At 35.8% G+C, this 18,463-nt stretch overlaps 1 protein-coding gene across 4 annotated transcripts in view; it reads right to left on the bottom strand.

Annotated features, from left to right (window-relative positions):
• The window catches only part of MED13L (mediator complex subunit 13L), a 290,790-nt gene that overhangs the window by 109,335 nt on the left and 162,992 nt on the right, over positions 1–18,463 (bottom strand). For all 4 annotated transcript variants that reach the window (XM_079942817.1, XM_079942816.1, XM_079942818.1 and 1 more), the window contains exon 4: positions 12,042–12,125. In XM_079942817.1, the coding sequence (XP_079798943.1) occupies positions 12,042–12,125 (84 nt within the window). The remainder of the gene's footprint in view (positions 1–12,041; positions 12,126–18,463) is intronic.

The following is an 18,463-nucleotide window of genomic DNA, read 5'->3' on the forward strand; positions in this document are numbered from 1 at the left end:
GGCTGCTCATCACTCTAAAGCCAATAAAGAGGCAAGTTGGTGGAAAGGAAAGTTTGCTTTATTTCGGATGCTGGCTACCAGGGGCAGGGCAGACTCCTGTCCAAAGGCCGACTCCCTGCCACTGACAATCAGTGGGCAAGAGCTTTTATAGACAGAGGGAAGGGGCTACAGGTAGAAACAGCAGTCAGCTCTGACAGTCATCTTGAAATTGGTCATCGGTGGTCTGACCAGCGTCGTCATCTTGACTGTTTTAAGTACAGTTAATCTTCAGTTCCAGGATCGGTTTGTTCCCATTTCTTTGAGGTCATTTCTCGGAACTGTAGCTTATGTCATGGCTACAGTCTGGTCATCATGTAGTTAACGTCCTTCACCTGCTGGGGTTTTAGTATCTATAAGACAGCTCACAGGGTATGGCTCAGAATATTATCTATAGCCCTTGAGGAGAAGCTAAAGGTCCTTGACTTTGCTTAATGAGTAAACTATTATTATCATTTGGTCTCCTTTGACTGTTTTCCTTTGTTTCTGCATTTTCTCACTTCTCTGATTAAACTTATCCTTTGGCTAAAGTTTTTCCACAGAAAAAAGGCAGGCTGAGGACATGGGTGGGAGTGGGGGGAGGACCACAGGGTCCTGCTCCATTTCACGGTCACCTATTTTTTGTAAAATAAAATTTTACTGGAACAGTCTATTGCCCATTTGCTTACATATTGTCTATGGCTGCTTTCACAGTGCAATGTCGACTTGACTAGTTTTGACATCAACCATATGCCCTGCAAAGCTGAAAATATTTACTATCTGCAGGAAAAGTTTACCTGCTCCAGCCTAAGAATAAAATGCAGACAAACCACATCTTTGTTGAAATTTTTTAAAGTATTGGAATGCCGAGCAGGCAGCAGGTCAAAACTATTTTCAAAATAACATGAAGACATTATTTATCCTTTTCACTCTAATTTTCTCCAAGTGCACAATGGAGTTTTCCAGAGGCTACATCGTGTGTGATGTCACAATAGACTACAAGCAGAAGCAGACACAAGAATACAGCTGTTTTCCCTTAAGCCAGAGTTTAAAGAGATTTGCAAAAACAGTGCCACTCTTCTGACTAAATATTTTTTTCTTTTAGAAAAGTGTTATTTTAGTTAAAAAGGTTGTGTTAACATATAATGGGTTTGTTACTGTTACTTTAAAAAGTCATAAATATTTTAACTTTTCTCAGTTTTAATTCTTTGGAGTAAATATTGATAAGTATAACCCAATAAACAAAAGCTCTTTTGGATGCTCAGTAACGTTTATAGGTGTTTTGACAACAAAAAGTTCAAGAATCTGCTATACTATAGCTCTAGTGCATCACAGCAGCATGATTAACTGGCCTACTAGAACAGTCAATACACTGGGCAGGGATTGTGGATAAACACAGTCGTTTATTAATCATGGACATTACCAGGACAATCAATGACAACACCCCATCCCTCAAGCTGTTTTTGAAGGAAAATTTGACAATTCTCATTAGAAGCTCCTCAGGGGACTTTTTAAGACATTTACTCAAGGGACTTCCCTGGTGGTCCAGTGGTAAAGGATCCACCTTCCAATGTAGGGGACGTGGGTTCCATCCCTGGTCAGGGAACTAAGATCCCACATGCTGCAGGGCAACTAAGCCAGCGTGCTGCAAACTACAGAGCCCATGCGCTCTGGAACCCGCGCGCCACAACTAGAGAGAGAACCACACGCCACAACTAGAGAAGCCCACGTGCCACAACGAAAGATCCCACATGCCTCAAAGATGATCCCGTGTGCTGTAATGAAGACCTGACGCGGCTAGCTAAATAAATAAATAAATAAGAGAGATTTATTCAAAACTTTGAAGTAAGGTCAATGGAAGACAGCTTGTCCTTTCAATGCCATATAGGGGAAATGCCCATCCAAGGATTATCTAGTGCCTCAGTTCCTCAGCTGTGCACCAAACCCCCCAAAACACTGCAGCAAATTCACATGGATGTGGTGGGATATTTTAAATCTGGTGGCGGGGGGGGGGGCCCCTCAGCTGTGACTATGACATAAAGTAAAATCAATATGGACAGGAAATGAGAGTAGTAGCATCCAATCTGATTCCAAGGTTTGAGAAGTTGTACAGTGCTCAACAGGCATACATGTCCTATTTATCAGCAATTCTGGGTAAGAAGAAAATACATTTTATCCTTTCAATTTATGTTCATTGTTCAAACAGCTACTAAGTTGTAGATGCATATATACCTATTAATTTTCTAGAAAAACCTAGCTACTCAAATACTCTTTGAACTGGTTTTCACATCTTACCTGTTCTTTCACTAATTAATGAGTTGATTAAAATGTATGCCATTTGTTCATTTTATATTTGCATTAGAGTCCAAATTTTACCTTTCTGTGAATTATACTTTAGTGTGCTGAAGTGACCCTTTTCCAGTGTATCTAGAAATAACTCTATTTTTAAAAGCTAAATTTTCAAGAATTCACTAAGTAATCATCAAGCACTATGGAGGGATGTATATATAGGAATATATAAAGTATCAAGAAAGACTCCATATACATTACTATGTTCAAATAAAGGACATATCTATGTGTTAGAATTCAATTAAACTCTCATAATTCTATGTGGTTTTCTGAATTTTACTATTTTTAATAAATACATTCAATCTTTTTGTTATAGGAAAATACACAACAGATTTTTTTAAGACGTTTGGAATGACTTATGAACACATTCTTCAAACAAAGCAGTATAAAGGAAAGCTTTAAAAAGTGGGTGAGTAATATGGAATTAAATTCCCTCCAGGGAAACATTTTAATATTATTCATTAAACACAGGGCTAAGAACAAAAGAATAAATGGCCACATTTGTATAATTAGTACTTTTAATGCCAGATATGCCAGTAAACTAAAAATATAGATAACAATTTATTTTATCCTCAACCTCCCACTTTTTTTTTCTATTATTCTTCACTCCATATCAAATATTCTTATCTAGACCACTCTTCTCATTTCAAGCTACATAAGTGATAAATGTGTTTAAGAAGGAAAAAGCATAGGAAAAACGTTCCCCTTTTTGGTACCCTTATGAGGAATGGTAGGGAAAAAAGCAAAGTAAAAAGCAAGTGCATAAATATGTTTCTAGAAGGTCTGAATGACACCTGTCCAAGTGAAAAGAAAATCCTGGAAGTGGTGGTGGTTTGTAAGGAGCTTCCTTCTTTCCTCATCTGGTAATTGTGACTGCTGGATCCATTTCTGTCTGGGTCACTTTTCACCTATGCTGCCTCCTTTTATTATCCAGGGTAGCTATCTCACCTTACTACTAAAGACACTTGGCTTAACGTTACCTAGAAGTGTATTTTCTATGTGAAATATGGAAAAAGGACTCTCATGCTTTATAGTGAACCTTAATAGTCAACAGGCTTCTTTATAACTACATATGTATATGACACCAAAATCAAACCTATGAAAATACTTGGTGTAAAGGAGGTGAATTTTATGGAAGTTCTATCATCTGCTTTTAATGCATGGTTTATATAAATTATACAACTTTCATATATATAAATAATATTAAATGATCTGAAAATGGAAAAATAAAATGATACATAATGCTATTCCTAAATTATGATCATTTAATTTTGAAAAGTTGAATGGTTTCATTCATAATATAGTGAATAGTATATAAAGTGCTTTATAAGAATCTAGGAAGAAATTTATGAAACAGGCTTTAAATAATTTGTCTAATTATTTAGACTTTCACATTATCTCATTTAATCCTCAAAACAACCTATATAAGGTAGACATCATTATACCTTTATTATTATTCCTACTCAGAGTTTAAAAAACACGGAACAGAAACACAGGATATAGTAAGTGGATCAGTTTGACTGTGCTTCACTGAGAACATAACTAGGAGTTATAACAAAGTTCTAAACTTCTGTCATTTACTCCCATCAATAATACTTGTAATAATGTATATGTATGTGCATCAGATTCCTAAAAAAGTCGCATGCACAAAAAGTTCTAATTCCTGAAGTCAATATTTATGATTCTGAATACTTACACTGCGGGTCAGGATGATTGGCCCCTACTCATCTGCCTCACCCCAGGTTCAGCTCCAACTTGGTTGCTCGGTAACTTCAGCTGTTTCTGAAAATAACTGACTTGTTCAAAGGAGTTGCAGGAGTACTGCATGCATCCTTAAAAGAGATCAGATACACAAGGTGCCAATGGCCCAACTGAAGGCTTCTCCATGATATACTCAGAAGAATTAAAAGAGCTCTGAAACTTGGGAAGCTTAGTTTACAGAAAATCAAAGCACAAATACAGAATGCTTTGCTCTAGCAGCTACAGAACATACCCTGTATTGTACTTCAAACACACAGTCACGTTCGAACGTATCCATAATATACTTCAACTAAAGCATCCTCTGGTTTGAAATGTACTTAGCAAGTATTTTATTGAGTCTTCACTGGGTATTTTTAACAGCATGTGTTTCTAAGGGTTGGGGGACAGGGAGGCCTTGCCATTATTAAAGTAGTGTCCTTTAGTATTGTAATTTACCTTTTTGAACCTACAAAACACGCTTAAAATGATGAAGGGTAATACAAGACAGTACATGTTTAATTTAATACTTGAACATAGAGACTGGGAAAAGGAAGGGCTACTGGGATAAAGTTGAAAAGTAAAAGCATATAATCCCAATTTTTCTGTTTTCACAAACTGGGTGTTTATGGGCTATCACAATGTCTTATTCTTTCCCTAAGAAACTCTAGTTGAAATCAAGGCCTAGAAATACTTAAGGACACAGCAAATCATTAGCAGAAGAAAGCTGTTATTTATTTCAGGAATGTGAACCATACTGTGATAGAAAGCTTCAGTTCTAGATCTTGAAATGTTAAGTAAGAAACAAAGGAGAGGAGGTGGCATGCTACAATGAAACTGATAGAATACTTTAAAGACCACTGAGACAAACTCAAAATTCTCCAGCTAATAGTCCAATTTTCTCATTCAGTGAAACTTACCTTCTATAGTCTTTTATTTTTTAAAAATTCATCTAACGTAGAAATACTTTAGTCAAGTGTCTTCAATTATACATACTAAGACGTTCCTTTGTTTTCTTAGATTCTCAGTACCAGATAAACTCTGTAAACAACACTGGTCAATTTCAGTGATACATAATAATCCTTCAAATGTTCCCCAACAATGCTCCCTCTTCTGTGTGCAACCAATTAGAGAGGGCTCCTTCTTTCTATGAGGCCTGTTAAGATCTCAAAATGTGTTGAGTCTGCTTCCACTAGCAGAATTGCAATTCATGGGCTAGCAATGGGGGACAAAGTCCAACAGGGTATATAACGTATGCTTTCTACTAGGGAATACTTGAATTAAAGTAACCATCATAAAGAGCCCAACTGCTCAAACTTGAAACTTGAACAAACCACTCAGTAAGAAATAATACTGAGGAAAAACTCATGCAAAACTGACAATTATAAGAAACAAGGATTTTAACCCATTTATAAAAGATAGTATTTTAAAGGATCATCTTTTAAAATAAGCATGATAAAGAGAATGCTGTTTTAATGACATAACTCAATATTTTGTTTTACACTAAATGAGTTTTAAGACCTCATTTTTTATTTTGATCCTAGAAAACTAAATAGATTTACAACAGAAAGAAGTTCCATTCAGTTCCTCCAAACCTGTAATATCCTTTGTACTAGGGATTGTAATAGATGCTGAATAGAATAAAAGGAGAAATAATGATGTATAGTAAACACCAAAATAAGTATGATTCTGTTTTAAAGATTCAATTTAGGAATAATGAAGGAATGGGAAAAGGAGGAAGGAGAGTAAATTCTCATCTTCCTTAGTACAAATTCAAGAGAAAAATAAAATTTTTAAAATAATAAAATAAAATTCAAAAGAACAGTAAAAACATACTATTGATAAATATAGAGGTAAAATGTCAGAAACAAACAGCCAGAAAAGACGCCTCAAGGGAGCAGCTCAAAGAAGAGAGATCAAAGTTAACTTGCCAGGGAAGACAGAAAGAGTGGGGGGAAAAAAAACACTAACAAAAGAGAAATGGAGTTTAGACTATGCTAGGAATTGTGAAGGGCAACTATGGCTGGACAAAAGGCTTCGACTGGGGAACAGGAATGCCCGATAAAGTTTGGGTAACATCCTAAACACTGACACCACATTATGCTCTTATGTGGGAGAGTGCTTCACCAAAAGTAGGCTAACAGAAGGATACACAGAGCAGAGGGATTAGAAACATAAGCAGTTTGAAGTCAGAAGACCCAGACAGGCAGAAGACTGTAACAACAGACCAGATATGAACATTATAACAAAGAGGAAGCTTCAGTTACATAATTTAGTATTTCATCTTAGCACTCACAGTGTTCTATATTCTTTAGCCATAAATATTAAGTTATAATAATACTTCGAACTTACACAACTATTAATAAAACTCTACATGAAGTACACTGTCACTCTCTCCTGTCAGGTTCTCAGATAGGAATTTAATACTTTCTAAGAACCACTCTTAATAAATCTTTATTTTTATAATATCCTCTAACACTCCAAAAACATCAAAGAAGTAAACCAAATACTTATAAAGTACATTATGTACTTTCTGGAGACATGCCTAGATTCTACAATTTCCCTAGAATCAGAGAACTGAAAAACTGAAAATTATTTTAGAAATGATAAATGCTAAAACTAAAGTCCAGAGGGATTCAGTAAGTCCCACAAAGTCAGACAGTTAATGGAAGATCATCCATATTTCTAGATGGACTGGTGATCAAGGAGAGCTCTGTTTCCAGCCTAGTTTCAGTCCTCTAGGAGGAATTACAACAATGATATTCACAAAACCTCTCTAGTATATATATACATTTCTAAAATAAATGTATTTATTTTATTTATTTATTTTTCGCTGCGTTGAGTCTTCGTTGCTATGCGCGGGCCTTCTCTAGTTGTGGCAAGCGGGGGCCACTCTTCGTTGTGGTGCACGGGCTTCCCAGTGCGGTGGCCTCTCCTGCTGTGGAGCACCGGCTCCAGGCACGCGGGCTCAGTAGTTGTGGCTCACGGGCTCCAGAGCGCAGGCTCAGCAGTTTTGGCGCATGGGCTTAGCTGCTTCGTGGCATGTGGGATCTTCTCGGAACAGGGCTCGAACCCATGTCCCCTGCATTGGCAGGCAGATTCTTAACCACTGTGCCATCAAGGGAAGCCCGATATATACATTTTTTAAAGGTGTACCTCTTACTGTAAGGTGTTTAAAATCCTTTTTGAAACTGACAGTATATATTTAAACTGTGAAAATAAATTATTGATATTCAGGATATAAGTTTTTATTGTGTACTTTTTAGACTGCTAATAGGACAAAAAACAAAAACTAACAGTGATAATTGCCTTTCAGTTATTAAGAAAAAAAAGTAATTTTTAAAAAGTAAACAAGCTACCTCTGGTTGAGCTGGTCTTTCAATTTGACACTCTATGCATAATGTGTGAAAGTACAAAGCAGAGTGCCTGGTACATGAAAGATACTTTTAAAAACAAAAGACAGTACCACTTAGTTTTATCATAGGCTCTTATTAAAAGTTTGTCTCCTCCCTTCCTAGACCCAACAGTTTTCTACTTTGCAGCTACTTATAACAAAATATAATAAGAAGTCTACGTTCCTATCTTCATTTCAACTGCCATTTGTAACTCAGGCTACTGCAACCTGAAATTCACTACTGCAACCTGAAATTGACTACTGCACTGAAACTGCTCATGTTATGTCCATCATGGCTGCATAACTGCCTTTTAGAATGTATTTTATATGGTCTCTCTGGTAGACACAGCTGATTAATCTTGAAACTTTAAAAATTCATGGTTTTGGTGACACCGATCCTCCTGGTTCTCATTTCTCACTGACCTTTCCTAGTCTCCTTTATGTACTCCTTTTTCTCTACCCATCCTGTAAATGTAGATGCTCCCCAGGACTCTAACCTCACTGTCTTCTCACTTTTCACACAATTCTCAAATCCAAGTGACGAAATACACAGAACCTTTTGATATATCTTCCATCAAATAAACCAGCAGAAAATGACTACATTATTTTATAGATCCACCAAAAACAGACAAAAAATATGGTAAAACTATTATGTTGATTAATAAATCCAAGTTGTCCCATTGCTATTATTTATGAATTTCCCATTGGCTAGTCCTTGTTAAAGGTACCACATCACTAATGACCTTAATTTTTCTGGACATTCATAAGAGATTCCCTTTATCTTTCACACTGTAAGTAATTGTTTACATGTCTGTCTACCCTCTAATGAGAGATCCCTTTCCCTGACTTTTCATCTTTGCACCTCAAGAAGGAAACACAGATGACTGGGCTATAATATAAAGGAAGTACAGGAAAGAGGAGGATGGGAAAGAAAATAAGAAGAGGTGAAGCGATAGGGGAGGGTGAGGAAAAAGAGGGAATGAAAGTTTTAAAGTGCTAAAAAATATTCTCCTACATCAAAATATTTCATCTTGTTACACAAAAACTGATTTTTGCTACTAAAACCAAAAGACAAGGGCATCTCTTGCACATTAGGTAGTGTTAGAACATAAAAAAAGAAGTTAAAGAAATAATCTCAGGCTTAAGAGTCAAGAAAATATCCAGATGAAATGACACAAAAGCACCCAAAGTAATGTACTTCCCATTGTGTATGTGTGTGTGCATCTGTTAACAGCACACACAAAAATAATTAGAATAGTTGAAAACATGTGAGGCTATTTGGAGTATCACCCCACAGTAGGGCAGGTTTGCTCACAAGGAAGAAATGGTGAATTAATTCAGAAAATGCACTGGCAAGTTGGTATTTGTGTTAACTCAGCTACTGTACACCTGATACTAGGAAAGATCAAAGGTCCAAACTGTTATTGGGGGCAATCAATTATTTTGCTAAAATTGGCATTCAAAGACTAAGGAATTATAAACTTCAAATTCTGTGGTAGTCAAATGTGGGTTGAAACTAGACTAAATTAGAAAATAAACACCTTTCCAATAGAAAGAAACTCCATCATTGGAACAATTTCTAAATTATTTTAAAAGAACATATTTTTTTTACTGGTTTGTTTTTAAGAATATTCTGAAAGCAAAGGCTTTTTCAAGTTCAACATACCTTAGAAATCAGAAATTTTGTATGCTTGATGTTAGTTGTCACAACTCTTTAGGACAAAGCCAAGTTCTCTTTCCTACTTATTATATTCCCAAGGATGAGTAACAAAAGATATGCTACTATAGCAAAAAAACGATATAAATTTCTTTTATCTTTTTGAAACTGCCTGGTCAAATTTCTATAAATATCCCAAACTTCATCTCATATCTAACACTGAGAACTCTTTTACAGTCCACCAGCAAATGATTTAGTTTTGCTATCAATATGGAGAGAAATGATAGCTCAAAAAGTAATATGCTATTAATCGAACAGGTGAAACCTAATCATCAATATGTTCATTTGTCGCCACTATTAGAATTATTTTAGCTTACATAAAATAGTGTGTTAAATCGTCTTTTTAATCTATTGAAAAAAGTATCTATAGGCTAATATCACTACTTTAAAAGTGTATTCCTTTTATCTGGGTCTAATGATATCAAATAAGAGAATTCCTAAAAATATTAATGTGTATATACAATGTGTTTAACACTGGGCAGCAAATTTTCCTCTCTCCTGGTTACTAAATCGGTATGTACTAAAAAAAAAGAAAAAAAAAAGCTTCAAGAAGATTAATTTGTTCTTGCTTTTTCTCAACTAAATTATAAACTAGCCACATAAATTAACTCATTTAATCTTCACAATAACCCTCTAAGATACTGATTATTATCAATTCAATAACAGCAAAAATAAAAGTTCACCCCAGAAAAATTAAACAACTTTTCTAAAAGCAAATAACTTGTAAAGAGAGGTACGGGATGTGATCCCAACTCTTCTTATTCTAAATGCCCTCCTCTACAGGGCCACTCTGTCCATCCAAAATGACTTAAGCCCTGAGATCCTGTTTCAACATTCAAGAAGATGCTCTATTTTCCACTCAGAGAATGAGTGGAAAAGTCATTACACCTAATAAAGTTTTATTATAGCAAATGCTGAATTTTTAAATTGAATCTTTGCTTTAAAATGTTTTCTAATTGTTAAAGTCTTCTAAAATAGTTTTTTTAATCATCAATATTTCTACACTACAAGAAAACGAAGTTCCACGAGGTTCAACCACAAATATAAAGTCTTAAAAATAATAAAATAACTTAATTACATTCCTCAGAAATCAACAGCCTCCCAGTTTTACACAAAATCAAATATCCAAATATATTACATGTATTATTTACATCTGGCTTGCTTAAGTTAGGAAGACTCTAAGTATCTAAATAAAGTGTAAAGATATACAAGCTATACAAAGATCATTAAGCACATCTGACTTTTAAACATTATTTTTTACATTAAAATACTAATTGCTACTCCTTCAATCCCTTTTTTATTTCTACATTTCTTCTTCATCCCCAAATTCCTCTCAAATCATCACACAAACATCTATACCTATTGATCTAAAGTTTTAGGACTGGCTCAGTCAATTCATCAGTGACCAGCTGTGAGAATGCACACTACGCATGGAGAGGCACACTAGGAATGGCAAAGAAGAACAATGCACTAAAGCAAATCCATATATAACCATTCAGACTCCTCGACAATAAAAGTCCAAACTTCTAAGTCCTCTGTAAATTTTAGGGAAATGCTAAGATGAATTATGTCCATGAAACATTCATTAGTTAGACCAAATCGATAAAAATAAAAGGAAAAAAAAGTTCCTCTCCATCAATCAAAGCATCTGTAAACAGAATCACACCCATGCACACTAGTACCTTTTTCTAAAATCTGTATTATCCTTTACAGGCAAACTTTGATACACATAATACCTACTGTCTACTTAAATATAATTTTTAATAAATCCTAAATGTACTAAAAAGAGGGAAATATTTCAAGGAAGTTCATGGTGATTTGGGGGGAAAAAAAAAAAGCCAGGCCCTAATTTATCTGATTTGAAAAAAGAAATCCCAATTTTCATAAATTAGATTTAGTTAATGAGGAAGTGGTTACATTGCTCAGAAATCACTTCATCAAAGCTTTAACACAACCACTTCATCAAAGCTTTAAGACATACAGGCTGGAGAGAAGGCTGCTATTAAATCTCTTACAGGAAGAAGTGGCAGGAGTAGCCAGCTGAAATTCTGGCCAGCTATCCAAAAGATCTAATCTACCACATAAGGTTTCAAGAGCACCTGTCTGCAGCCAGAAGGTGGAACCCTTAGCTTAGGGCAAGTTCATGGATAGTAAAATAGAATCAAGATTGTGTACCCAGCTCTACAAAAAAAGAAATAGTCACCAACTTCCAATTAAATCTACACTGTGTTCAAAGGAAAGTGAGATAAATATTAGATTTTGACGGTTTTCGTTTTTGATTCTGGCTTGATTGATCTAAAACTCCGTATTTGTTTAGTATCAAAGGCTGCCTTTAAAGCCATGCATATAATAAATGATGGTTAAAAGTTTAGGATTATTTAGAGAAGTAATTCCCAGTTCTGGTTTGACAACTGTCAAGGATGTGTTGACTGACTTTTAAGGGGCATCAAACAATTCTACAAAAACTGTCACCATTTGAATTCACTCGACTGTTGATTTAAAGTTATGCCACATAACACTATAAGGAAGAAAGATAAATTAGAATAATGAAAATAACAAAATAGAGTAATTCAATTCCAAATAGTGTGGTTATAAGGGACTTAGACATGGGTTACTGATAATCATTTTTCTAGTCAAGATTTAATATTCCACAAACATTTAATAATAGAGTATTTAATAAAATGTGATCCAGGAATCTATTTCAAACATCTAAACTACTAACATTATTGGAAAATAAATAAAAGCTACTTCCTCCATTCACCTCTTCCCCAAAGATAGCTGTGGTCAAGCAAAAGAAACCAAAAACCCAAAAGAATTCTAAAGACTCACCTTTTGTTGACCGGCTTTTCATCTTTTTCATAGGGTCGGACAAACCATTTCCCAATCCTAACGAAGTTCTTATCCATTAGGCACCTACAATAATTACATCAAGAATACAGTTTCAATAACAAATTAGCAAGTCGCTGAATTAATAATCACAGATAAGATCCACCATTGAAAATAAAAACATCACCAATTAAACTGTCAAAATGTTTTCCTAGTACTTAAAATTCTTACACTATACTTACTGAAAGAATTTTCTGACTTTGGGTATAGATTTTTATTATGTATTATTCTTATACATGTAAAAAAAATCAGAATTAATTGGCTGATATATTCCTGAAACATCTCACACTTTTGAACTTCAAATCCAATCACACTTCTATATTAACTTTTGTGTGATCAAGAATGTTGGGAATATAGGCAGCATTTCTTAAGAGTACTTCAGAGATATTCTTCCAAGCCACTGACACCCTTTTTGCAAGTTTTAATGCTGGATCTTTCTTGCTTGGTGTGTGGTAGTCAATTCTTTAGCAGGGATTTCGGTAATAAAAGCATAGCACAGCCTCTTCTAATTAGGTATTTTCCTGTTGTAGACATGGTAAAGCACTTGATTATGGCTTTGCAAAAAAATGAGGAACTGCAGTCATTTCTTCAGTAATGAATATTTTGCTTTCTTCATATCTAAATTGTGCCCCGCTTCTGTTTTCATGCCGTTTTGTGTACATTGTTTTTCCGTGTCAAATCACAGGGTACTCTTTCTGAAGACATGTTAATGGCAACTGAACTCAACTCATATAATACCCAAGGTGCACACAATTCAGCTGAAGTGACAAAAATATAAGTAGCTATGCTCAAGTTCACTAGAGTACAGGCAGATGACAACTATATCATAACTCCAGTCAATTGTGAGATGCCATCATTTGTAAAGAGCATCCCTAATTTTAACAATACAAAAATGTGGGAGAAAATGTGCATTTTGAAACTGATGAAATACAGTAATCTCTAATACTATTCAATGAAATGATACGTATTTTGTAAGAAAACCTGTCAGAAAGGTGGATATAATTCTTCTATACAAGGTTCTACCTACCAGCAAAAGAACAGCACAGCAATTCTTTGTTGAATATTCAGGCAATTCTGCACGTGGCTTTTGGCTCTGTAATTTCCACTCCATCAAGGAGGATGGAAACAATTCAAGCCTTCACCCAACTCATTACAGATTTGCATTAGTAAATGGCAATAGTTTCTGCTGGCCACAATGTAACTCCCTATGGGCAGAGCCAATCTGAAGCAGTGTCTCATCAAAAAGTCACTTGCTTCAACTAGTTTTATTTTGAAAATGAACTTCTACAACAATCTTCCTTGCTCACAGTGAAACAAAAAAAAATCATTTTCAAAGTAACCAGTCTGTTTTCCTAGGATGATAAGTAAACTTGCTTTTTAGGGTTAAAGACTATATGACCCCATTAAAGTTAGAATAGAAAATATGGAATACACAATAAGGTGAAAGTGCTCAAGAAGCAAAACTGAAAAATAAAATTGCCACAGTTTATTCCCTAGTTAAGGGACTTAACTGTGTTTTTTAGGTAGACTACATATATACTGTCACATTTCCTCAGTTCTTTACTCATTTTTAAAGCCCAGATCTATCTTGTAATTGATTAATGTTTCTTTATTCTCCAAAAGCTGTTATTAAATTGAAGGTGTATCTTAAAATCAAAAATGCTTAGAATGAAAGCAATAGGACATGTACAGAATCACATCAAACATTAAACAATGTCTTCTACTGACACACATCTTCACTTAAATAAATACCACTTCATTATCTCATAAGTCTTGAAGGTCAGAATTCAAAATAATCATTTATTCAACAACAGAGAAAACATGAATTTACAGGTTATGGATAGAAAAAACTTCAAGGCTTTAGACAGTATAATATGAAAGAAAAACATAAAATATCTCTGATTAAAGAGGACAATGTACAAAGTTTGTTTCAAAACCCTTGCCCTTCTATGAAGTAAAACCCACAAATTCTATTTACTGTTTTCATTCCAGAACAAATGAGGGATTGGAGTGGAAGAGCAGCAGTGCACAGCCAAGACCACTCAAGGACAAAGGCAAAAGGCAAAAAGCTAATGAAAATGCTGGGAGCCTAACTCTCTGTGCTAATGTATCTCCTGGAGTTTCCACTACAGATCATATTTCTTTGTCAGGCAAAGTCAACAAAAGGTTATTATCACTAATACACAAAACAGCCATGGAAACTACTGATTCTTCAATCCAAAATCATCTGGTTCCAAATGAGAGTCATGAATGATTTACGTGATTTTCAACCACTAATCAGCTTCTATGTGATCCGTGATTTCCCTCTCACTGAAAGGAAAACATGAAAACACACAATTGCACTGAATGAGCAGTGTTTTTAACACAGTTTGGATTTGCAACTGACTTATTTCTGCATAAGGGAGTCGTCAAAAGTCATACTGTCACCAGTGATGTGGCAGAAAGTTAGCAAAGTCACCAAGTACCTCAGAGAAGGTTGGGACCAAATTAATGAAGACGCTGAATGTGCCCCCTTTCTCTGCCCTGACCTGCAACTCAATAGAGAATTAAAGAATTGCTGAGTTCGATGTAGATATGGTTAAGTATGAAGGCAAAGTTTCTTTTTACTCAAAAAACAGGTAAAAAGAACTCAGCAACTATCACCATCAATTTTTACACTCCTCAGTCTCTTAAATCTCAACTGTGGTTGGTCCAAAAGAGAAACTCTCTCTGCCTCTCCCTCTCCCTCTCTCTCTCTCTCACACACACACACACACACACACACACACACACACACACACACACACACACACACAGATACACACACACGTATACAGATACACATGGAGCCTCCAAGACTAAGCAATACAGAAAGTATTTCCATCTGGTGTTTTGTACTTTAAGTTATGGGAAGAAATGTGATGAGACATGTGGCTTTGCTAAGAAAGACAGTTCTACCACCTGATTGATACCTGGGACTATGCTGGCTCAGGAGCAGATAATATATTGTGGTACTAATAAGCTCTTGGTTCTCAATCATTCTGGGGTCATGATTCTATGTTTTAAAAAAAATCTAATGAAAGTTATTATAGACTCTTCCTCCTAAAAACCGCAAGGAAAAGCAAAATACTACATACAATTCCATAGTGTTGATGAACTCGGAAGCAGATCCTAGAGTGAGAACTTCTGTACTAAACACTACCATTAATCACTACTAACCCTGCTTTGGCCTAGAATCCCTGCCTATCCCATTATATCCCTTCCTCCTCTATTTAATTCTATTCATCCTTTCTGTCCCAGATCAGCACAGCATTCTAACATCTACAACTCTGTACTTTCTCCACTGAGTTGTAATGAATCATTTCTGTGGCTCTTTTCTCCCAAGAAGCTATGAGCAATTTGGGGGCAGACACAGTTATCTACCTTATTTACTGGCAATATTCAACAAATATTTAAGTGCCTATTATGTAATATGCTTTATGTTCTGCTCTAAAGTAACAGGTCTTCAATAAATATCTGAGAAATGAATGCTATTATACACCAATGAGTATTTTCCCATTTGCAGTATAATACTGTTACCCTTCTTGTTTGTAACCACTAATCATGGCCAGACTCACACTGTTATTTGAATTTTCTTGTGTGCATGTGTTTGAGGTAGAAAAAAATTATGTACTTCATTTCTTTGTAGTCCATCACCACTCACTCCAGACTAAAATCATAGTAGATACTCAACGTGTGGAAATTCACATAGGTGTTAAAAAACTTTAGGAAGGGACTTCCCTGGTGGCGCAGTGGTTAATAATCTGGCTACCAATGCAGGGGACACCGGTTGGAGCTCTGGTCCAGGAAGATCCCACATGCCGTAGAGCAACAAAGCCCGTGTGCCACAACTACTGAGCCTGCGCTCTAGAGCCCGCGAGCCACAACTACTAAGTGCGCGTGACACAACTACTGAAGCCCGGGCGCCTAGAGCCCATGCTCCACAACAAGAGAACCCACCGCAAGGAGAAGCCCACGCACCGCAGTGAAGAGTAGTCTCCGCTCACCGCAACTAGAGAAAGCCGTGTGCAGCAACAAAGACCCAACGCAGCCAAATATAAACAGAAGAGAAGAGAAGAGAACAGAACACAATAGAATAGAATAAATGTTTAGGAAGACTGGCACTACTGCCCATATGTTTTAATTATACTTGAAGAACAAAGTTAAGCAAATCTTTTTAAGAGAGAGAATGCTAAGGTATAAAAACTACAGAATATCAGAAATATAATTTCCCTCTTTTATAAGTCTATCAACCTTTATTTTACTGTTTTTGAGGGACAAAATTTATATTTAAGTTGATAAATATATAAACCTAGCAGACAAACTTCATCTGCCAAAAAGTGCTTTAAATCAACATCACAAATAGTGCTAAGACTATGTATCAGTTAACCCTGGCTGTCCACTCAGTAATGCCAAGCATTGTTATTGAGATTTTCAAAATTACCTTACTATTAAGATACGACAAAATTCTGTAAAGTAGTTCAATATTATCTTTAAAGATCACAATGTGATTTCAGATTTATAAAATGTTTAGTAAGCAACAGTTCTAGGTAAGTATTCCTCTTTAGAAATAATTCCAAGCCCCCTACTACCTCCCTAGAAAATCACTGTTTCAAGAAGAAAAGAAACAAACACGTGCTGAAAAATAAAAAAGAAATCAGGTTGTGTGTGTGTACATGTTTCTGTGTCATGCCCAACAGCTCTAAATAATTAACTACAAGAACAACCTGACTCTGAAGCTGGCAAGCCCCAATCTCTAACCCCAAAGCCATGGGCTGACCTGACCTAAGTTTACAAGAGCCGCAGCCGCAGCCGCAGCATAAATCATCAGCAAGCCATTTCGCAGACGGGATAGTTGGGAGGTTTAGAAGGGAGCCACCACTGGCCTGGCTCTTCTGTGCCCCTCATATTACGCAGGTGTGACAGTTTTCATAGATTTAAAAAGTCCAAGGATAGTGTTCCTCTACCGCATCCTCAACTAAACTGCCCCTCAGTGTTATCATCTACTTACAGAGCTACTTAGATAGACTAAATTTTATATAACTTCATACCAGAACATCCTCACCAGCATCAAAATCTTTACCTTACCAATCCAATTTACATGAAACATGTATGAAGTCTCCTCCCAAGAAACTGCAGTGCTCTCAATTCCCAACTAAAAACAAAAAAAACCCAAAAAAAACCCAACCCATATAATTTAAGGCTGAAGAAACCTTTTTCAACTAATCCCTTCTATCTTCATTACTTCGGATTCCTACTGTGCCCTAGTGGATGCTGTCTCCTCTGGCCAAGTAATTCCTATTATTTCCACCCTCTCCAAAATCTCTGCAAGGCTAAGGTCTTTTGTAGGACTAGCCTCACCTGAAACATCCATTTGACTTTCAAACATTTAGTGTCTAATCCCACTCTCTAACCACACTAATAATAATAATAAATTTAAAGTCTTAATCCTTTCCCAGTCCTAAAAATATTAATAGATGAAATAATTAGTCTTAGGGTGAACATGTTTTTCTCTAGACATTTACAATTAGATATATGCTTTCATTCACTTGTGTCTACAATGTCTGTAGTGTCTCTTCCTTTAATGCACATGCCCCTTAGGTCTAAAGGCTCATTTTTCTACTTCTTTTAAAGAACTGCACACTGTAGCAATTTAACAAAACAGGAATTTATTAATTACTCATTTCCAGCTCCTCTAATCACCTTATTTACCAAAGGATCCTCAGTGTTGCAGTATCACATAACCATTTCTTCAACTAGGGCTATACTCTATCACCATTCTCTACTGAATATATTCGTCGCCTTGAAATCCTTGAACCGCCACATCCAAGGACCTTGCTCCTTTGCCCTCTGATAATCACCTCTATTGGATCACAGTACCACAGGGCATTGAAAGCTACTAATTTACAAATATAATGTTACTGTTATCATATAATTCCAATTTTCTCCATGTTATTTTTACTGTACTTTTCCAAATTGAGTATCTTCACTCTAAACACCAACTCTTGGCAAATAAGAAGCTCTGAGCCAAGGCAATTTTACAGCTGTGTTATAAACTACCGTGGGTGAATAGGCTGACAATCCATTAGGAAAGCAGCACCAATGGACTACTCCAAAGAGCCATTATGTTTTACAAATATCAAATACCCATAGATTAAAGTCTCCCTAAGTAAGCATGGACCGGACAGAGCGTAACAGCTTCAAGAGACCCGTGTAATCTTCCATTGTGTGCAAAGCAATGATTTGCATTTTAGAGGGGGGAAAAAAAAACACAACAAAACCTTTCCATCAAAATCAGCTGTGTTTAATTTTAAAAAATTAAGAAAATTATAATTAAAGTATACTAC

The sequence above is a fragment of the Stenella coeruleoalba genome (genome assembly GCF_951394435.1).
Source record: "Stenella coeruleoalba genome assembly, chromosome: 14".
NCBI lineage: Eukaryota > Metazoa > Chordata > Mammalia > Artiodactyla > Delphinidae > Stenella > Stenella coeruleoalba.